Source organism: Pseudorca crassidens, chromosome 2 (genome assembly GCF_039906515.1).
Source record: "Pseudorca crassidens isolate mPseCra1 chromosome 2, mPseCra1.hap1, whole genome shotgun sequence".
In the NCBI taxonomy this organism is placed as follows: domain Eukaryota; kingdom Metazoa; phylum Chordata; class Mammalia; order Artiodactyla; family Delphinidae; genus Pseudorca; species Pseudorca crassidens.
In genome coordinates this window covers 85,412,856-85,434,632 of record NC_090297.1, presented here as the reverse complement: position 1 = coordinate 85,434,632, position 21,777 = coordinate 85,412,856, and the positions used below count along the sequence as shown (strand labels likewise).

The 21,777-nt window shown below is 33.1% G+C and overlaps 1 protein-coding gene across 1 annotated transcript in view; it reads left to right on the top strand.

Moving 5' to 3' along the window:
* Positions 1 to 21,777, top strand: part of DPYD (dihydropyrimidine dehydrogenase) — an 806,187-nt gene that overhangs the window by 471,359 nt on the left and 313,051 nt on the right. The window contains exon 14 of the mRNA XM_067726990.1: positions 384 to 548. Coding sequence (XP_067583091.1) covers positions 384 to 548 — 165 coding nt within the window. The remainder of the gene's footprint in view (positions 1 to 383; positions 549 to 21,777) is intronic.

Genomic DNA, 21,777 nt, shown 5'->3' with positions numbered 1-21,777 from the left:
CCCGGATCGGGGCACGAACCCGTGTCCCCTGCATCGGCAGGCGGACTCTCAACCACTGCGCCACCAGGGAAGCCCTCGCATTTTTATTTATTATTTAATTGCAGACAAATTAAAGTGTGTATGCCCAAAACCAGTGTAAATGAATTTACATATTTTTCCACTATGCTAACCTTACAATTATACGAAGTAATTTAAATAAAGATAACAAATATTTTATTTTACTTTTTCATTTGAAAGTAGTTTATGTTCAACTGTAATTTAAAATATATTAAAAATGTGAGGCAGGACTTAGTAGAATACTGTCATATGGAAATGAGCATAGAATGAAGATAACAGTTTTTCCTTTGTAGAAAGGAGACCCAATATCTTTATTCTTTCAACAGGACATAGTGACAAATGTTTCACCCAGAATCATCCGGGGGACCACCTCCGGCCCCATGTATGGCCCTGGACAAAGCTCCTTCCTGAATATTGAGCTCATCAGTGAAAAAACAGCTGCATATTGGTGTCAAAGTGTCACTGAACTAAAAGCTGACTTTCCAGACAATGTAAGTGTGATTTAACGTCTAAAACAAAAGAATTGGCATAAGTTGGTGAATGTTTATTTAAACATCCAATTCATAGGCTTATAAATATTAATGTGTATAATATATTTTATTAAAGAATCTGCCAGTTGCTTTGCTGATGCATAGAAAGACGAAAAAGAAAGAAATGCTCAAGAACTCATAAAAATCTGCACAATGTGAGGCTTTATTATAAATGGGTGCCATGTAGATGGAAGAAGTATCTACATAAGCAGGAGGAAGAGAAATGAAATACTCATTGTATTGAGTTGGTTTTCACTGTATGTGGCTAGTATTTATGAAGGTGATGACCTTAGGAAGAAATTGCAGACTGTAAATCATTTTAAATATAAAGCTGAGGCAGAAGCAGAATTTCTTGTACAGTTTAGATTTTTTCAGTGGGAAATAATTCACCAAACACCTTTATTCTGAATGAGTCAACTAGCCTTTATAAAATGTTTTTTTCTTCTAAAGTACTATACACAAATATTACAGTAATATCAGGCTTATGTATGATATTTCATTTTTTTCTGGATTTTATATATTGCCTATATTTTTTTAGTCCACAGATAGTATTTTCTCTTCAATAATTGGTTAGTGTTGTCTTTAATGTCATTCATTCATTCTCCTCCTCCTCCCCCCAGCCCCCTTCACCATACACACACATGAACACACACACATTTCTCTCTCTCTCACTGAGCTGGTGGTGAATTGAGGTTGAAGTTTGGGGCGATGTATGTTTGCATTGTAGAAAATATTTCAAAGACAAATGAGAACACTTCAAGTATTCTAATAATAAATATTTTAAAATCTAATGAAATTTGTGGATGTTTGCCCACAAACTGATAAATCAGGAAATTTTACGAAGGAACTTTAGCTATCACACTATCACCTAGCTCATCAAGTTTCTTTTTCTGTTTTAGAAGGCTCTAATTGTTTCAAAATTCTCTCTTATCTTGAAACAAAATATAATCACAGAAGATACAATTTATCTTCCTCAATTCAACCCTTCAGATGTGAAGGGAACTATAAAGGCCATCTGAAATCTATAGCTTCTGCTCAGGAATTTTTCACTTCCTGAGCTTGATGTTGCAATTATCTGTTTGCACATTATATAATCAACTCTAGTAACAATTTTGTTGGACTATTTGTGTTTAAAAGAATCCACATGTTTTGGGAAGCTTTTCTCAGAATGACAAGGACAAAAAGTGGTCAACCATAGAAATAATTATTAATATATTTTTAAACAATCTACAGTGTTAAGTAATACTATGCTAGGTACTGAACGTGCAATAAAATAATAATAAATGGTAATAAGTGTGAGCACTTACATAGTATTCACTCTGTGCTAGGTATGGTTATAAATGCTTTATGTATTTTAACACTCATTTAATTTTTCAACAACTTTATAAGATAGGTAGTATTATTTTCCCCATTTCACAGATGAGGAACTGAGGCACACAGAGTTAAGTAGCATGCATGCCCAAGGTTCACAGCTATTATATGGTGAAGCCAGAATTTGAACTTGAAATTTGATTTTAGCATCCATGCTCCTGTCTAGTAATAGTGTTCACTAGTGCACCTGCTTATATTGCAATATCATTTCAGTCCCTTAAAGGCTCAGTGTTACTTATATTAATGCAAAATAAGAACAGTATGAAATATTCTTTCAATAGTATTTAGATGAGCCAATGTATCTGAAAAAAATCCCTTTTTCTGGAAAATAACACCTACCAATAACTTGTCTTAAGCTCACCTGATACTTTCTACCCTCTCTTGAGGAGGAGTAAGATGTTATAATAATGGCCTCCAAGAAATGACAGTAAGTAGACAAGAAAGTTGAGACAAAACCCTTGCTTTGTGATCCTACAGTCAAGCAGAAAGACTTGAACACATTTAAATGTTCTTTTCAGTTTCCCTGGAAATAATTTTCTTCTCCTATAACACTTTTTCTTCTGAGAAAACAATGCAGCTTTTCTTGTTTCTAATTCTTTCACCATTTAGATTATATTCATTATTCTTTTTCTGTATTCTTAGAATTAATTTCTAACATTTTTACTCCCCATATCAAAGATAACATTTTAAATACAATTAAAATGGCATTCCCATTTGAACCCATAGAAATAGTATGTGTGCACCTAGATATTGCCATGCTGAGAGCAGAATGTCCCCCACTGTTTTGGAATTACTCTGATGCCAAACCCAATGAGCTGAATGAAAGAAGGTGACCCTTCATTTTCCACGTTTAATTATCACTCTCACTGGAGTTTTCCCACATCATTCTCGAGCGCGTGGCTGCCACCTTTAATGACAGGGATCAGATAATTCAACCTATTATGGCAGCTTCTAAACAAGGGCTAACTTTTCTGAAAAAGGAATTGTGCGGGGGGGGGGGGCATATAGTTCAGCTAACATCAGCAGCCAGTATCTTTCTTTCCAGAGAAAGTAGGCACCAGTTGACCATGAACTAGAGGAGACAGCTGGAAGAACATGTTGAATATAAAGACATTAAGACCCCCCTGAAATATATTGTAAGGGCTTGTTTCTTAACTGTCACAGAATTATACCAAAGCCTACACTTACACCAGATTTCTGCTTGGCTTTCAAAGTTTCCTTTTATTTACCTGTGAATTAAACTTGGCACACTGATCATTGTAGTGACAATTTATTACTAAGAGTTTTTTTCTTTTCTTTCCTAAGCTGAGATTTTGCAATGCTTATTATGAAATGTATTGTGTAATTAGGGCTTACAGAAATCAATTTTAAGTGAATCCTTTAATTCTCACTGCAAAAACCTTAGACATCATATACTTTAGGCTTGCAAAAAATTTTTAGCAAGAAATACATGCTGCATTTTGTCTGAATGCACTGAATTAGCAAGCAAAGACTGGCATTTTCTATCATTTGTGGCAGCTAAAGTGAGAGTTAGGCAAAAGATAGGGATTCATCAGTGAATCAGCTGGTGAAGACAGAAAAGGGAATGATGGCTTTGTTAGAGAAATTAATAAGGGAAGAACAATTGGTATGTAAATATACTTCTATTATAAGACACCTCATTTCTACTGAAACCCATTCTCAGTTTATTACTGAGAGATCGGCATTGCACACATTATGTTCAAAATGACTCCAAAGAAGTTGCTCTCCGTCAGCATTCTGAAGATGCTTTCCTGACCAGTAGCCTCTAAATACAGAGTTCTTAACCTTGTGTGTGTGCCATGGCCTCCATAAGCACCCTGGTGAAGCCTAAAAGCCTCTTTTAGAATACTGTTTTTCAATGCATAAAACAAAATTCATAAGGTAATAAAGGATTCCCGTTATATTAAAATAAAATTCTTGAAATATTTTAAAAAATATGATGTAGTAAAATATGTTACTCTTTAGTAAGGCACTAAAAATACAATCTAATAGCAGATCTACTACCTACTGCTGTCTTGATATAATGGTGACTCCAACTGATACCCTGAGATAGCTGCAGCAACTCTACATCTCTATGTGATTTTCTCTGGTTTCTGTTGGTGCAAAGCACACTGGCTTGTTGCTTCATGATGGAGGAAGTGCTAAATTTCAGTGAGAGACTAGTGAAAATAAAGACCTAATTTTTTTTTCCATCCAAGTTCATGAATTTTCTGTTTTCTATCAGGGGTTCTAAGGACCTCACATTAAGAACCTGTGTCCAGTGTTTCTCAATTCTGGTTGCATATTAGAATCTCCTAGAGAGCTTCAAAAATGATATTTATGGTTAGGCCCTATACTAGTTGAATCAGTTTAGAATTCTGGCATGGATACAGTGAATATAGATCTGTGTGTGTGTATGTATGTGTATAGATATGTATATGTGTATGTGAGTGTGTTTATATTTTTTATAAAGTTCCTCAATTGATTCCACTATATATACCATCAATGTCACTCATGAACTTTGGCATATATCATTAAATATTTATAAAACTCCTATACCGGAACTATTTACTGGGAGCTGTTTATATGTGCTAAGGGTTTTATGTATCTGTGAAACAGAGATTTTCCCCATTTTACAGATGAGGGAACTGACATTTAGAGACACTGCATTAACTGTCCAGATGACACAGTTAGTAAGTAAATGCTTTGGGACTGGAAATCTTTCCATTACACCATGAAGAGGTGTTCTATTTGACCATAAAGAACCTGAGAAATTAAGAACATACATATTACAATCCTCCCTTGTCAACCCACTCAGATGGGCCAATTAGATTGAGCTTTCTCAGCTGCAGACTGTCAAAAGAAAAAACAAAACAAAACAAATCTTTTCATTTGACAAAGAAAGTTCTGTCATCAGTCAATCATTATCTTGTCATTAGTTCCAGTGAAGAACACTTTATAGCTCAGCTCTTTTTGCTTTGCAGGGATGTAGGTGTCTATAGAAAACAATGCCAGTGACTCAATGTGGACCTTGGCTTAAATTGTTACCTGGCCTCGTTTTAAGTTCTGTATTTGAAAATAGGGAATTCGAGGGACTGAGTCAGATCTAGGTATCCTCCAAGCAGGAGGATGCTCCCTACTTATTCAGTGGACATTTGTCACCCCATTACTCCTGCACAATCTTCTTACAGGTGCCACAAAGTCCGGCTCAGCAGAAGTGGTCTTCCTTTTCTTTGAAGTATGTATAATTAAGTCCAGCTAATTAGAAATAGGGGATTGTGTTACCCATTCAGTCTGTTCAGATAAATTTGTAACAAATGGAACTACAATAAATGTATTGTCAGGAAGCAATGATCAGTGTAAGTTCATTACTTTTGCTTTCTGATCACAGAGCTTACAAAGCACAAACAGCACCTTAGCTCTTCTCTCCTCGTATCCCAAAAAGGGTATTCACCAACAGAAACGTAAGAGTCTCTGCAACTGGAGGCATTCCTTCTTTGTTCCATCTGGAATTATTTAAGCTTATAATGTCCCTGTTTCTGTAAATGTCTACATATTCCCATGCTGATTTATTTTAAGTAAATTAGAAAACTGCTGGATCAGGTATTGAAGGGAAGCTTAGTATATCCTCCAGGAAGTTCTTCTCTTTTTTACACCGCAGCTTAAGTAATGATTTTGTAATATTGTTTGTTTATTCCAGAGGACATAGATATTTCCCAGCCTCGCTTTTTTGCTAAAATCCAGGACAATTATCTAGTGGCATTACTTTATTATTTCTTTTTAAAAAGATCTGTCTAATGTACAAAAATCAAAATAAATCCAAAATGATTCACAATTAGCCATAGGCCAAGCACTAATTTGGTTATGCCCAACAAACCTTAAAGACCAGACCTGAAAGGATAAAAATATGTCCAAGTAATTTAACTGCAACTCATAAAAAAGCTCAAGAATATTTATAGGAATACAAAATATCTAGTACCAAAAAGAGAAAGTTCAATGTCTGGCATCCAATTAAAAATTACCTAGTATGTAAAGAAATAGGAAAATAGCCCCAAAATAATAAAAAAAAATCGATCAGTTAAAACTGATATGATGTTAAAATTAACAGGCAAGAACATTAAAACTGTTATTCCATACATTCAAAAGGCTAAGTTAAGCCATGGAAGATAGATAAAAGACCTAAATCAAAATTCCAAGCATGAAAACTACAACGAAAAGGATGGAAAACACACTGGAAGTTATTATCAGCATATTGGCACTGAAGAAGAAATAATTAGTAAATTTGAAAATACAGCAATAAAAACTATCCAAAGTGAAACACACACACACAAACACACACACATACACACAGAGGTTGAGAGAGAGAGAGAGAAGAAAGTAAACATACCATTCGTGAGCTGGGGAAAACTTCAAGTGGCCTAATATGTACTGGAATTCCTGAAATTTGAAGAAATAACAGACCAAACTTTCCCAATTTTTCTTAAAACTCTAAGCCTCCCAGTATGCAAACAAAACAAAAGCAAACAAATAAAAATAATAAACAAGAAACTTGATGAACTCCAAGCACAAGAAACATGAATAAAATTACACCAAGGTACTACATCCTAATCAAATTAATTAAACCATTGATAAAGAGGAAAACTTCAAAGCAATCAGGGACAAAAAGCATGTTCCATACAGAGGAACCTAACATAAGGGTTACTGCTCTGATTTGTCATCAGAAACAGTGCAAGTTAGAGGTCATCTTTAAAGTGCTGAAAGATTTAAAAAACAAGCAAACAAAAACTGTTAACCTAGATTTCAAAATTCAGTAACATATCTTTCAGAATACAGTGAAATAAGTACTTTTTCAATCAAAAAAAGATGGAAAGAATTCATCACTAGGAATCTTCACTACAGGAAATGTTAAAAGAAAATGTTTATGTTGAAGGAAAATGATGCCAGGTTGAAATATGGATCTACACATAGGAGTAAAGAGCACCAAGATTTGTAACTACATGGGTAAATAATTTTTTTAATTATTTATTCACTTTAGAAGGTAATTGGTTGTTTAAACAAAAACATATTATAAGATAGTGTGGGGAGTTTATAGCATATATGAAGGTAAAATATATGACAACAATAGTGCAAAAGTTGTGAGGAAGAAATGGAAGTATACTACTGTAAGCTTCTAAAACCTTATGAAGTTTTATATCCCTTGAAGGTAGACTGTGATAACTTAAAGATATATGCTCTAAGCTCTATACAACCACTAAAGTAATGTGACTTAATTACAGATAAAACATGAAAAATAAAGGTGTAAGATAGAATTAAACAAAGTACTCACACCAAAAGAAAGTAAAATTAAACCTAACTGTATCAATAGTCAAATTAATTGTAATTGGTCTAAACATCTCAATTAAAAGGCAGAGATTTTCATATTTGGTTAAAAAAAAGCAAGATTCAACTGTATGCTGCCTACAAGAAAAAACAATTTAAAATATGAAGACACAAATAGGAGAATATTGAAGCAGTGGAAGGAGATATACAATGGTAATTCTATTCAAATACAATCTCATAATACTGATAGCAAAGTAGTTATAAAAGCAAAGAATATTATCAAGGGCAAAAAAAGATCAACTTATAATGATGAAAAAAATTCATCCAGAGTTGATGACAATCCTAAATGTTTTATGACTTAATAATAGAGCTCAAGAAACCTGAATAAAAAACTGATAGAGCTGCAAGGAGCAATGGGAAAACTCAAAATTATAATTGGAGATTTCCATACCTACCTGTCAGTAATTAATAAAACAATGGAATGAGGCTGTTGAGGATTTGAAAAATGCTATCAACTTATCTAATTGACGTTTATTGGACACGCCATCCAAAGTCAACAGAATACACAGTCATTTCAAGTACATGCATAATATTTACTACAATAGGCCATATTCTGAGCCATAGAAGAAGTCTCAGCAATTAAAAAAAAATTAAATCATCCAAGGTATATACTCTGCCCCCAACAGAATTACATTTGTAATCAAAACAGGAATGTATTTGGAAAATCTCCAAATATTTAGAAAATAAATAATATACTTCAATAACCCTTGGTTAAAAGAGGAAATCACAAGCAAAATTAAAAATTATTTTGAATGGAATGAAAATTAAAATACAAAATATTAAAATTTGTGATATACCATACAAGCATTACTTGAGGGAAAATCTGTGGTATCAAATACATGTATCAGAAATGAAGAAAGATCTCAAATGAATGACTACAACTTCCACCTTTAAAAACTAGAAAAAGAGAAAATTAAACCCAAAATAAATAACGTAAAGGACATAATGAAGATTAGAGGAGGAAATTGATGAAATAAATAACAGAAAAATAATTGAAAATGTCAAGGAACGTAAAGCTGATTCTTTAAGAAGACAAATAAAATTGATAAAACTTTAGCCAGACTGATCAGGAAAAAAAAGGGAAAAGAAACATAACTTACCAATATAGGGAATGAGAGAAGTAACACCACTGCAGATTTTACAGATATAAAACAGAAAATTACAGAATATTATTAACAATTTTATGCAGATAATCAACTTAGGTGAACTGGACAAATCCCTTTTAAAGACACAAATTTTCAAAGTGTATTCAAGAAGCAATGGATAACGTTAAAGAAATTGAATTACTGCTTTAAAACATTTCCATGAAGAAAACTACAAGCCCAGATGGCTTCATGAGTGAGTTTTACCAATCATTTAAGAAAGAATAATGCCAATTCTACACCTACTTTTTCAGAAAAGAAGAACAGAGGAAATACTTACTAACTAAATCTGTAATGCCACACTTTGATATCACAACCAGATAAAGGCAGGACAAGAAAAGAAAACTATGGACCAGTGTTCCTCATTAACGTAGATGCAAAAGTTCTAAACAAATTTACAAATATTAACCAACAATATATAAAGAATATAATACCTCATGAACAAATGAGGTTTATTCCAGGAATTCTGGTAGGTTTAACATTTGAAAATAATATAATTCACATGAGTTGCAAACTAAATAATAACAACAACACAAACAGGAAAAAACATTCGAAGAAATTCAAAAATTCTTTCCTAACTTTTAAGTAATTTCAGCATACTAAGAATATGAGTAATTTCTTAGCCCTCTAAAATGCATTTTAAAAAAATCCTAGAGCTAACATCCTAGTTAATGGTAAAAGACTGAATACTTTCTTCCTAAGGGAAATAAAATAATGATATTTGCTTTTGCCATTTCTAGTATACATTGTGCTAGAGTTCCTGTACTGTTAAATAAGAGAAGACAAATAAAAGATATGCACATTGCAAAGGAAGAAGTAAAACTACCTTTATTCACAGATGACATGATTATGTAGAAAATCTGACTGAATATACCAATAAAAACCACTTTATTTACAAAAGCAGGCAGCTAGGTTACAAGTTACTGTTTTCAGATTTGATTTTTTAAAGAGTTGCATTAAAATACTGTTTATCTTTATTACTAACTTTTCTTGCACTCCGTTAAATTCTGCACTCCAGGCAAATGCCTAACGACTCAACCTAGCCTTGGCCTACCAAAATACAACTTTAAATAATAAATGAGTTTAGCAAGATTGAAGATACAAGATCAACATTTAAAAATCATTTGTACTTTTTATATACTAGCAATTAACAATTGGAAACTGAAATAAGTATATCTTATAAATATATCAGTATAGCAAAAAAATGAAATAGGGGTAAATTTGACATAAGATGTGAAAGATGTGAACACTGAAAACTACAATATATTACAATAGAAATTAAAGAATTAAGTAAATGGGAGGCTATATCATGTTCAGTGATCAGAAGAGTCACTATTGTTAAGATGTCAAGTAACCTCATTGATTTAAAGGTAAAATGAAATTACAATAAAAATATTAGCATGATTTTTTTTGCAGAATTTAACCAGTTGATTCTGAAATTCATATGGAAGTATAAAGAACTTACAGTAGCCAAAATAATTAAAAAAGAAACAAGTTGGAAATCTAAAACTTACCGATTTCAAGACTTATTTTAAAACTACAGTAATTAGGATAGTGTGGCATTGGCGTAAAGATAGATAGACAAATAGATTAATGGAGCAGAATAACAAGTCCAGAAAACAACCTACAAATTATTTATATGAACAAATGATTTTTGACAAAGATGCTAAAAGGAAATTCAATGGACAGCATTTAGTCTTTTCAACACATGATGCTGGTAAAATTGGGTATCCATATGCAAAAAATAAAAATAAAATAAATGACTCATGTCTGACATGACATATAAAAATTAACTCAAAATATTCATAGACCCAAATGACAAACCTAAAACTATAAAACTCCTTTAAAAAAAAAAAGGGAGAAAGACTCTGTTATCTTAGGTTAGAGAAATACTGAATGTTTCTTAGATGCATACCGAAAGTATAGTCTTTGAAAGAAAAAGATGATAGATGTGATTTCTTCCAAATTAAAACTTCGGTCTTCAAACCTGTTGCTAAGAAAATGAAAATACAAACTACAGACTAAGAAAAATATTTGCAAATCATGTATCTGGTAAAAGACTTATATCCAAAATGTTTAAAGGACTTTCAAAACCCCGTAATAAGAAAGCAAACAACCCTTCCCACTTTGAGCAAAACATGTAAAGAGACATTTCACCAAAGAAGATCATGAATGACAAATAAGCACAAGAAAAGGTGCTCAACATCATTAGTCATTATAGAAATCCAAATTAAAGCCACAGTGAGATATACATCTATTAGAATGTCTAAAATTTGTAAGACTGATCATATCAAATGTTAGCAAGGATATGGAACTACAAGAGCTCTCATACATTGCTAGTGGTGAAACCACTTTTGAAAATAGTTTGGTAGTTTCTTAAAAAGTTAAACATACACCTACCATATGACCCAGATAATCCACTTTTGGCTATTTACCCAAGAAACACCAAAACATATGTCCATACAAAGACTTGTACAGGACAGTTCACAGCAGCTTTATTTGTAATAGCAAAAAACTGAATGATTCAAATGTCCAGCTGAATAGATCAACAAATTATGGTGTATGTATACAATAAAATACTACTTAGTAGTAAGAAGAATGAACTATTTGATACATATAACATGGATTAATCTCAAAAATGATGCTGAGAAAAAAAAAGCCAGCCCCTCTCCCCCTCAAAAAATACATATTTTATGATAAAACTGTAGAAACTGTTAACTAATCTATAGGGATGTAAAATAGATTAATGGTTGCCTCATAGACAGGGGAGGAGTTGGAGGGAGGGATTATAAAGCGTCGCAAGGAAATTTGGGGGCATGATAGACATATTCATTATCTTGATTGTGATGATAGTTTCAAAGTATATAAAATTGTAAGCTTTAAATACGTGCAATTATTATATGTTATACTTTATATAATTTATAGTATATAGAGAATTATATTTCAATAAATCTGTTTTAACATATTCAATAGGTTACATTTAAAATTATAAAAGCACTTTTCATGGGATGTGCCCTGGGAATTAATCCCAGATTGGATTAAATGGCTAAACTGCTGTCACCCGGCTGTTCAATCCCTACCCATTGCCCAAGCCACCAGTCAATTATTACCTTCCGTGAAATTTTCTAGTGTTTTGATTGTATTCACTTTGATATGGAGACACGGGAATTAACGTGAGGTTAAAAATGATGTTATGCAGTGTTAAGAAAGAAAAGAAATGTTGGGTGTTTTTTTTAAGCTTCTGCTTTGTGGGAGATTAAAATGCTAGGGCTTTATCTCATTCAGTAAAGGGAAAATCTTAAGAAAATCCTTCAAAGCTTTTAGTCACTTTATATATACAAGCATTAACTGCTTGCAACATACTTTTTCTCAAATTCTCCTCCACTTTGTAATTTGTCAGGCTGCCTTTTGGGTAACAATATTGTCTCCTCAGTTTGGAAGTATAGCATCCAACACACTGAACCATGTTGAAAGAGACCCTGGGGATGGCGATGTTGCATTGAATTTAGACCCTTTCTTGGTTATATACTAGCTCATGAGAGAGGCAGTGGATACAATTTATCAATTATATATGTTTGCTACATAACCAGACCATGTCATAAACTAAAAACAAAGCCCATACTCAAACCGCTGAAGAGGTTTGCTCAGTGGACTCATTTACTTAATATCAATTTGGTAATATTTCACATCAGTCAGTGTTCTGTTTTTGTGGAGAAATCAACTCTAATGCATTCTTCTCTTAAAGTATTAGGAAAACTAGGAGAGAGAAAGGATAAAGTAAAACCTCTTACTGCCCCTGACCCCTCAAGTCCCTAACTGTATCTTTTTTTTTTTTTTTTAAATCTTGAAGGGCCCATTTAATTTATTATTTTTTTTTTAAATCTCCAACATTTTATGAGAGGCTAAAAGTTGGAGATTGTTAAATAGAGGCTGTTATTTAACATAAGATACTATAGTTATGTGTGTTGCATTAACTTTGTTACAAACTACTTATTCTATTTTACTTTTTTTTTGCCACTGGGCATTTTATTATTTTACACTGTACCGTACAGGGAATATTCCAGAGATTTATTTTTCACAAGGAGCAAATTTCATATTTTTCCCCTTAGGTCTTCTAAGGTATTTACTTAAAATTATTCTCTTTATTCTTTAAGACAATTTTCAAAAAAATAAATACTTAGTACTATTTTAAAAGTCTATAGACTGCTCTTTAATAACTGTCTTTCTATTTCAACCATTATTTATGTTTGGGTAATTGTTTCAATTTAATCAGAATTTAAAACTATATCTGTGATGCACAAATATGAACTAATTAATTGTAAACAATCTAAAAGGAGAATGGTCACGGAGGCACTGGACTTCTAATTTAATCACTAGGCAAATTTAGTACTTCATCCTTAAAATATCACAAATGAGGCAAACTTTAGTAGAACAAACATGTGTAAAATGAACCCTCTAATTTACTTAAAATTTCACTCTATGGGATGTGTCTTCATTTTAAGAATCAAAGTCATGAAAATATACATTAAAATGAGGTCCATTAATACTGGTAGCTTGTGATTATCATTTTAATAACAGATAGAGAAGAATTATGGAATTACGAATGAAATACAACAGTAAAGATATGATATTTTTGCCAGTAGCTTCTACTTTTCTACCAAGAGTGCATTTCATAACTGTGTTAAGAGAAGAGAGATTTTAAAAAAAGAAGGAAGGAAGAAAAAAAAAAAAACCACATTTTTTGGCAAGGAGCCATTTCCCAAGGCAAGCCCTGAATCTTAACAGAAGGAAAAGAAGCAAGAATTTGACAAAGAGATTTTATGAATTCAAATAACCTTGTAAGGAATACATGAATATCATCCCCATTTTGTATTAGAATCTGATATCCAGATGAAGGTAATTTCCCAAGGATATTTCTTAGACTGTTAGTGGTAAAATTTCAAATTGATGACAGAGGTCTGATGTACAAACACTCACAATAGAAAAAAAAGTATTTTTTAAAGTCAAGCTTCAGAATACTTAAAAATGTCCATGTATGATTCACTTTTTCTTTTCACCTGGATTTTCCTCCCCTTCTGGTGGAGGTGCTAAAGAGCAGAGAAATGGGAAAGGTAATCAGCCAGAGGGAAGAGAAGAAGCAAAGACCTAGATAATTCACAAACTGGAAAATGAGCTCCTAACTAATCAAAACTGGATTGTAAATAAGATAGAGAGAATTTATGCATCCCTGGTATTGGCCTGAATAGCATTTGCACCCAGTCCAAGGAAAGTATTTGTGAATTTCACAGTTGGCTATTTTTTCTCCCTTTGAGATTTTTCCTAAGCTAATTATCCATTATGTACATGAAGCAAAGAAATAACTTATCATTAAAGTCATTTTTGAGGTAGATACTTCACTTTGCATGTTGTTAAAATGCCTAGAGTATTAATAAAGAATGAGTTAACTATTAATACAGCTTCTTTGGGGAGTTTCTGATCTATATACTGATCACCCAAAAGGAAATTTTGTGTAATATTTTATTCATGAAAAATTTAGAGAAGTAACTAGATTAACTAATCTTTCCATAATAAATAATTTAACTTTGTGCTTCTTTTTGCATTTTAATTTTTTCATAATGTGTCCTTTAAAATCCCTAATATTAAAATGATCAGTAACTGTTTTGTGGTTGATTTAGTTTAAATTGTAAATTTAGTTATGGCTCTTGGGTTGCAAGGTTGGGGGGGAGGTGTCAATATAGAAAATGAACATATTTATAGACTGGAAAACTTATGTATGCAATAAGTTTTTAGATGAATTATTAGAAAACAGATTAGAAATCAATGTGAAAATGACATATAACAATAATTTTTGTTGTTACCCAGACTATAATTACACCTCAAATACTTTACATTTAACATACTTTCCTACTTACTATTCAATAAGTTTTTGTATCATGTTTTACGACTCAGAGGTTTTGCCTTACTTCTGCTTAACACCTTCTAAGACCTTCTCAGTTCAAACTCAGCTAGGATAGATACAATATGATTAGATTGTGTCTTTGAATTTCAGGCAGGACTTCTGCTTCTAGTTAGGAGATAGAAAGCCAGAAGAGATTACACTCCCACCCTAAAAAACAGAGTAAGTCAGATAATCAGCAAAATTGGAATTTTTTTTTAAACCCATGCAGATTAACCCAAAAGAAATAAATTCCAGAAAGTGATAAGCTCTTTTTGGGAGAGAAGAGACTCTTGACTGTTTTGCTCCCTGGAAGAATGGTGGGAAGGGAAGGAAATCACAACAGAAAAACCAGTAAAGATTTAAAGAATGTTTAATGGATGTGTTTGGAGTGGTATGATGCGTGAGAACCTCAAGGAGCCCAGGCAGAGAACTTGTCAGCCATTAGCAACCAACTCTTTCCCATGTTATTTCATTGCGCTGCCTACCAGATGTGGGGCTGAGGCAGCAGAGCTCAGAGAGATCATCCTGAAGGGAATCAGGACCTTCTCCAATTACAAGGCAGAGGCCTACTGAAGCCTGGGGTGGGGAAAAAGCCCTGAGAGAAATTCTCCGAGGCATTCTAAGCCTTCACCAGTTGTATTGCAGTAGCCCTTTTGAAGGCTTGAGGAAGGCATGCTCAGCAGAAAGATGTTCTGAAGCACGGAAGGCCAGTGTGGAAGTAGAGAGCAAAATGAACTCCCTGACAACACAAAAAGCTAGCAGCTGGTCTGCAGGCAGCAAGAGACATCCCATGGTTTGGAAAGTTGGTGGCTGGACTAATCATAATAAAGAGACTGGAGTCTTTCTGGGGCTCGGTTTCCAAGTCCTACTGAAGAGAAATTTCGAATCCAACACTCAAACATCTGAAGCCAGTGGAGAACTAGATCTAGTAAAATCAACACAAAGCCCAGACTCAGCTTAACTACAGATTTGATCAACTCAGTCTCCTACATTAGCAGCCTCATAAGGAGGGGTACACCCTTTTCTGAGATAATTTTTATTTATTTAAGTCTCTACTGTTCTTTTACACAAACTGTCAGACATACAATGAAAAGTTATAAGGTTTGAGGAAAAAAAATAAAAAATGTGACCCAGGTCAAGAGAGTTTTCTCGCAAGTTGTTTGTAGAAGCATATCCAGAGATAGAATTGGAATTATCAGATAAAGACTCTAGAATTAACATGATAAATGTGAAAAAAAAGAAAAGGTCTAGTGGAAAAACATTCATGAAAAGATGGTAGAATTTTATCAGAGGGTTGTAAAATATTAAAAAGATCCAAATAGAAATATATGAAGGATACTATTTCAGAAATGAAGAATTCATAGTATAGGCTTGAGGGAGACTGGATATAGCAGAGAGAAGAATCAATGAAGTTGAAGACAGAGTAAAAGAAATTACCCAAACTGAGAAAACAAAGAAAAAATATGTCATGGTGTCTGAGATCTGTGGGACAATATCAAATCCTCTAACATTCATGTAATTGAATCTTATAAAGAAATGAGAGATTCTAGCATAAGTTATCTATTCGAATAATACCATCTTACAGTGGCTTTCCTTGACTGTCATGTGGAGAGCAGTCCCCTATCACAAACTCCAATAGTACTAATTACTATCAAAATTGTTCCCTTTTATTATTCTACCAATATTTATTGAATATATACTAAGTGTCAGAAACTATTTTAGAATATAATATTCAACTAGACAGTATATTTCAGTATTTCAGTATATATTCAATAATATATTTGCCCCTTTTCTCACAAAACTTATTTCTTCTCTAGAGTGTGAATTTCATAAGGGTAGGGACCTTTTTTATTTTTCATTTGTTCCTGAATCTCGACCTTCTAGAACAGTAGCTTGTGCATAGTGGGACTCAATTAATATATCTCAAGAAAAATGAATAAATGAATTTTTCTAAGGGTTAGTTCTAGGCCCTATTTTATAGTGTCTTGCCAAAGATTGTCTGACAAAAACTCCTAAGCCTGTTCTGCTATGTACTATTTCTCTTTCTTTGTTCTTTCTAACCCCCAGGCTCTAGGCTCCACTTCTACATTCTCAAAAGAATTGATTCACATAGGCACATTTTACAGATACAGAAAGGTGTACAGATGTAAACCAGAATTTTTATAAGAGGAACTAGATATGGGAGAAGGGTAATCATACTTTTATCAATGCATATATAACTCTATCTTGTAATTTGCATGTAGTCTCTGTTCTTCCCTCCAGATAGTGGTCTCTTGGTATTCCTAGGGCCAAGACCCATGCCCAGCCAAGTTCAATTGCTTCTCTGTCATATACATCATGATATGTTATTTAATTTCATGTGGAAGTGGGCATTTCTTAAATTTTTCAATAATTTATAGAAAATCAGCCATATAATTAAAGGACTCATGCCATGAAAGGTTTTTTTGTTTGTTTGCTTGTTTGTTTGTTTTTAAAGAAAAGGGAACTGTCAAAATACTTAGTTTAAATTATTATTCTTTTTTTTTTTTTTTTTTGCGGTACGTGGGCCTCTCACTGTTGTGGCCTCTCCTGTTGCGGAGCACACGCTCCGGACGCACAGGCTCAGCAGCCATGGCTCACAGGCCCAGCCGCTCCGCGGCATGTGGGATCTTCCCGGACTGGGGCACGAACCTGCGTCCCCTGCATCGGCAGACGGACTTTTAACCACTGCGCCACCAGGGAAGCCCTAAATTATTATTCTTATTTAAAAATCCATGTCCCCTAGGCCATGTTGGCCGAGTCTAACAAACAGGTGACCAAATCTAAGTCGATCAGTGATTGATTAGATAGGCTATATCAAATCACACACTTGAATTTTCCAAGAGTAATATTCCTTTCTCATAGTTCTAACTAAGGAACTTCTATGCATCTCCTGTGATGTTCTGATTTACATTAAGATTTACTTCCAATCATCACTGAAACAACCTTCTAATCTTAGAAATCTGATGATGGTAGAAAAAAATTGGAGTTGCCATTCTTTATCATTCTCAATAAATGTAACTGAATTGTTAAGTCACAGGGTCCTTGAATGCCAGAATCTTTGAATCCCTAATTAGCAAGCATCATCTGGCTCAATCTGTTTACTAAGGAGAAAAATGAAGTTTAGAGATATTGGTACCCAAGTCATGCAAAATGGTGTTCAGTTTGTCCACATTTCTTAAGCACCTCATGCCTCTTTCCCTAAATACATGTTTTTTGGTTATTGCTGACCTTCCCTTCCCCCCACCCCCAAATAAAACACACCCAAGAGAATACTATTAAAACCCAGGTGCACATCCTTTAGACTTATATGTTGTCAGTATCTATTAGTCAGGGTATGGTAATTAACGATGACTAAATTAATTAGTAATAATTGCCCATTATTGTGCCAGTTGCTATGCTGAGTAATACCTACTTTATCACTAATGCACATCACAATTTTAAACAGAAAGTATCTTCCTCACTTTACAAATGTGCATACTAATCCTAAAAAAATAAGTAAATTACCTAAGATAAAAGTGCTAGAAAGTAGCAAAGCCAGGAATTGAACTTCAAAGCTTTCAGTCTCACCAATATGCAACACTTACCTATAACAATATCTACTTAATCATTCCTCCTGACCAGAAAGCAAAGCAAAACAAAACAAAAAGGAAGAAGGAAAAGGAAAGACAAGAAAAAAAAGAAAAAGGAAGAAATTGCAGACCACAATGACAGATATTTCTTTGTATTTAGGTTTAAGGCAGACAAAGTTATGCTGAACTTATTTCTTATATAAAATATTTTCACCAATATATTATTGATTTACTGAAATTTAAAAATGATACAAGTTAAGTGAAATATAAAATCAAATTATGTGAAATAAAACAAGTTATAAAGCATACCAATCTTTACAGTCACATACATAGCACAAATTGTAGTCCACATTAACTCAAATTTACCAAGATCTATATCATATTATACCATTAATAGTCTGAGCTAAACATTTAACATTTCTCTGTATAGTTACAAAGGTGGCATAATAGTTTGTATTAATTCTACCAAAATCCAAATTTATGTCTAATGTCCACTTCTAAAAATGCTCACTATTTTACTAAGTTTTCCTGAACTGATATTCTGATGTCATTTGCATCCTGGTAAAATTTTCTAAATGTTTTAAAATTTTAATACTCTATTTACCAAATATTCTGTTTAGCAAAGTAAACCATTTTCTCAATCCAAATTAATACTGCAGTTTAATCATAACCATATGAGCACTTTGAAAAGAAACCTTTCTTACTGGTACTCACATAAACAGACTTAAAAACACGTAAACACACTCAGAAAAACTTAAGGACTTGATGCATTTTGAACATGTTCATTTTCAAATTATATGAACCACTTATTTGTGTAAGTGATGTTATTAAGTGTTTTTTAAGGACCTCAGGTAGATTTTGTTGTTGTTTAGCTTTTAGTTTTTATTGTAGCTCCTTGGCTGGTTGATTGGTTGTCTGTCTTAACTGTCTCCTATCACATGATCCCCTTGTTATTTTAAGTAATGAGCTCAAACTCTTGAAACTTCCTTGTGTGAAAAAAACCTGCTGCTTTTCTACCTCTACTGATTCCACCTTATTAATTTTGTTCTACAGTGCGTGGCACATGGTAATCACTCAAATAAATATTTGTTGGCTATTAACTTTTTGAATAGTTTTTCCTTTTCAGGTTTAGAATTTGAAGAACTACGTTTTTTTCCAAAATAATTTCAAGCAACTGATTGAAACTGAGATTAGGGAGTCTGCAGCTTGGTGGTGGTGGGGGGAGTGGGGAGAGGAGGATGAGTTTGGGAAACAATCATGGAGTGTAGGGAATAAAAAATGAATAAATGCTGGGCCCAGTCTGCAAGAACTACAATCTTTTGCAGCTCTGTTGGCAGCTATATGACTTGGCCAAATCACAGTCTCATCCGTAAACAAAGAGATGGAGTGATGCTATCACCGCCTTAAAGATACTACATGTCTGACAATGATTTGATTAAAAAGATCTCTCACTGAGGCTGAGAAATCTTATTGTACCATATAACCTACATTGCAGTAGTATTTGTTGCAGTAGATATTGAATAACAGAAGAAAGAGCTTTTACATTTTAACTGAACCATAAATACTTAGTCATTTTTTAGGCATCTTTGAATTGCACATAAGAGAAGCCAGTGGGATCTCATGCTCAGAAAAGATAAGAGATCATTCCAGAGGTGAATACATATTATTTTCTATTCCCTACTTCATTTTAGTCATATGTAATGAACTAGTTTGATGGGAGCAACATAGAAAATTACTGAGAATTTTTATATTCAGAGGTTTTTTGACTATTGGCCGAGTGGGCAAAGGGGCAGGATTAATATCTATTCCTGGAAAAAAAAATTGAGATGGAGGCACATTTTCAGAGAGAATTTTTTTTCTTCTTGCTTCATTGGGCAAGAAAGCTTTATCTTGTCTGTGAGGTTAACTATGGGAACAGACCACTGCTGGGAGCTGGGGAACACACGGCAGAAAGAGGAAGGGAGAGAATGTTCTGTTAGTTTCCTGGCTAGACAGGTCACATTGCACTTGGGGCATGAAGATGAGGGTAAGAGTTTTAAATCAGCTGTGAAATTATTTTGGTACCTAGTGTAGAGTGAAGGATTGGGGTTATGTTTTCTTAGTAATTTCCTAGAATAGACAAACAGGAGTTTTGTATTATAGCTTATATGTGATGAAGGTATAGATCTTTGGACACACAAAAATGTCAGTCATTTGACCAAGCACAAATAGGAATAGGTTTATGTTGGCTCTTGAGATAATAACCAGGAAAAAAAATCGAGAAAGTCATTTTTGTCTAATTCTCAAGATTTCCAATATCAGAAAGCTTATATTTTGACTGGATTTACCAACATATAGATAATTAACTTCAAAAAACAAAGGGCAAAGCCTTGGCTAATATGCCTTTCCTTTTGCCTCAGAGTATTGCAAGTCAGTGGTTGTTAATAGAAATTTTCTAAAGGAACGTATTTGAGGATCAAACATGAAATAGTGCAGGATCAAAACAACTTAATTCATATATTAAATGCTGCATAAATGATGAAGCTCTTCTGCCAACTCTGAATCTGAAATCTCTCATGCTATAGGAATTTACAGGAACATCATATAAAACAAACTCCTAAGTAGTTGAAATGGCCTAAATAGTGACATCTACCTTATAGCTGTAAAGAAGACATGGGTTTTCTTTTTCAGTTAGCTGAAGCCAATAGATATAATATTTATGAAAGTGTACAGTTGTAATGCAAGTAAGGAATGAAAGTTGTGAAAAGGGGAATAATTAAAAGAATGCTGCCAAAGGTTCAAGTAAGAATGTTTTTAGAATCGAATACAGAAGGATTTGACCGGAGTTGGAGGATTGGCTTGAAGCCATAGCATGTTTGGATGAAGGCTGTTTTGTAAAATGTCAAATATACTTTTATCTCCATTGAAGTTTATCTATAATCTAAGAGCATAATCATGTGTGAAACCTTACTAATCAGACATCTGTTTCTATAAAATGTCCCTTCTAAATTTTCCTCTGGAGTAACAAAGAACTGGATCATGATAGATTAGAGTTTTCAAGAAGTTGTAGTCATAGAAGGAGAGTAGAAATCTCCAATTCCCCCTTTCTTCTGATATCTTTATAGTTTTTTTTAGTAATAAAATATTCCTAATAATAAGACAATATGATAATTCTACCTTTACTTTGAAATTGTTGCTGTCATACTGAAATATCTTGATTTGCCTAATTGTGTTCTACCAAAACGTACAAATCATCAGTTTATTAAAGATATCAGCTTAATAATCTATTGTATTGTATTGTTGTAAAGAGGAAACTAAATAGTTTTCTTTGTTTTTCTTGAGTTGAAATATTTTGGTAACATCTAATTATCCTGCTGATTTTAATATACATTTAATAAAAGAATTAACTATGTATACCAAACATATACATATTTATCGTCTAGGGATTTCAAATTAATTTTATCAGTTTTTTATAATACACTACCCTAAGCATAGTCACGATATGCCCTAAAATTTTTAAGACAGACTCATTATCTGTGTAATCTATATTCAATAAACGTGGTTCAGCTTTTTTAATTTATATGTTTTTTAATACAAGGAAAATTTTAAATCTGAAAAACTGAATGGGTTACTTGATGCATTTGGAACATATTAGAATAAAGATAATGTGGGATGCTGGGAATGGCCAATCTAAGAACTCTTAATTGCTTGGTTTTTATATTTTAGAAAAATCTAAGAAAAATTTAATCTTCACTAAAACAGCATTTGGAAAAGGGTTTTATTCACTGTGG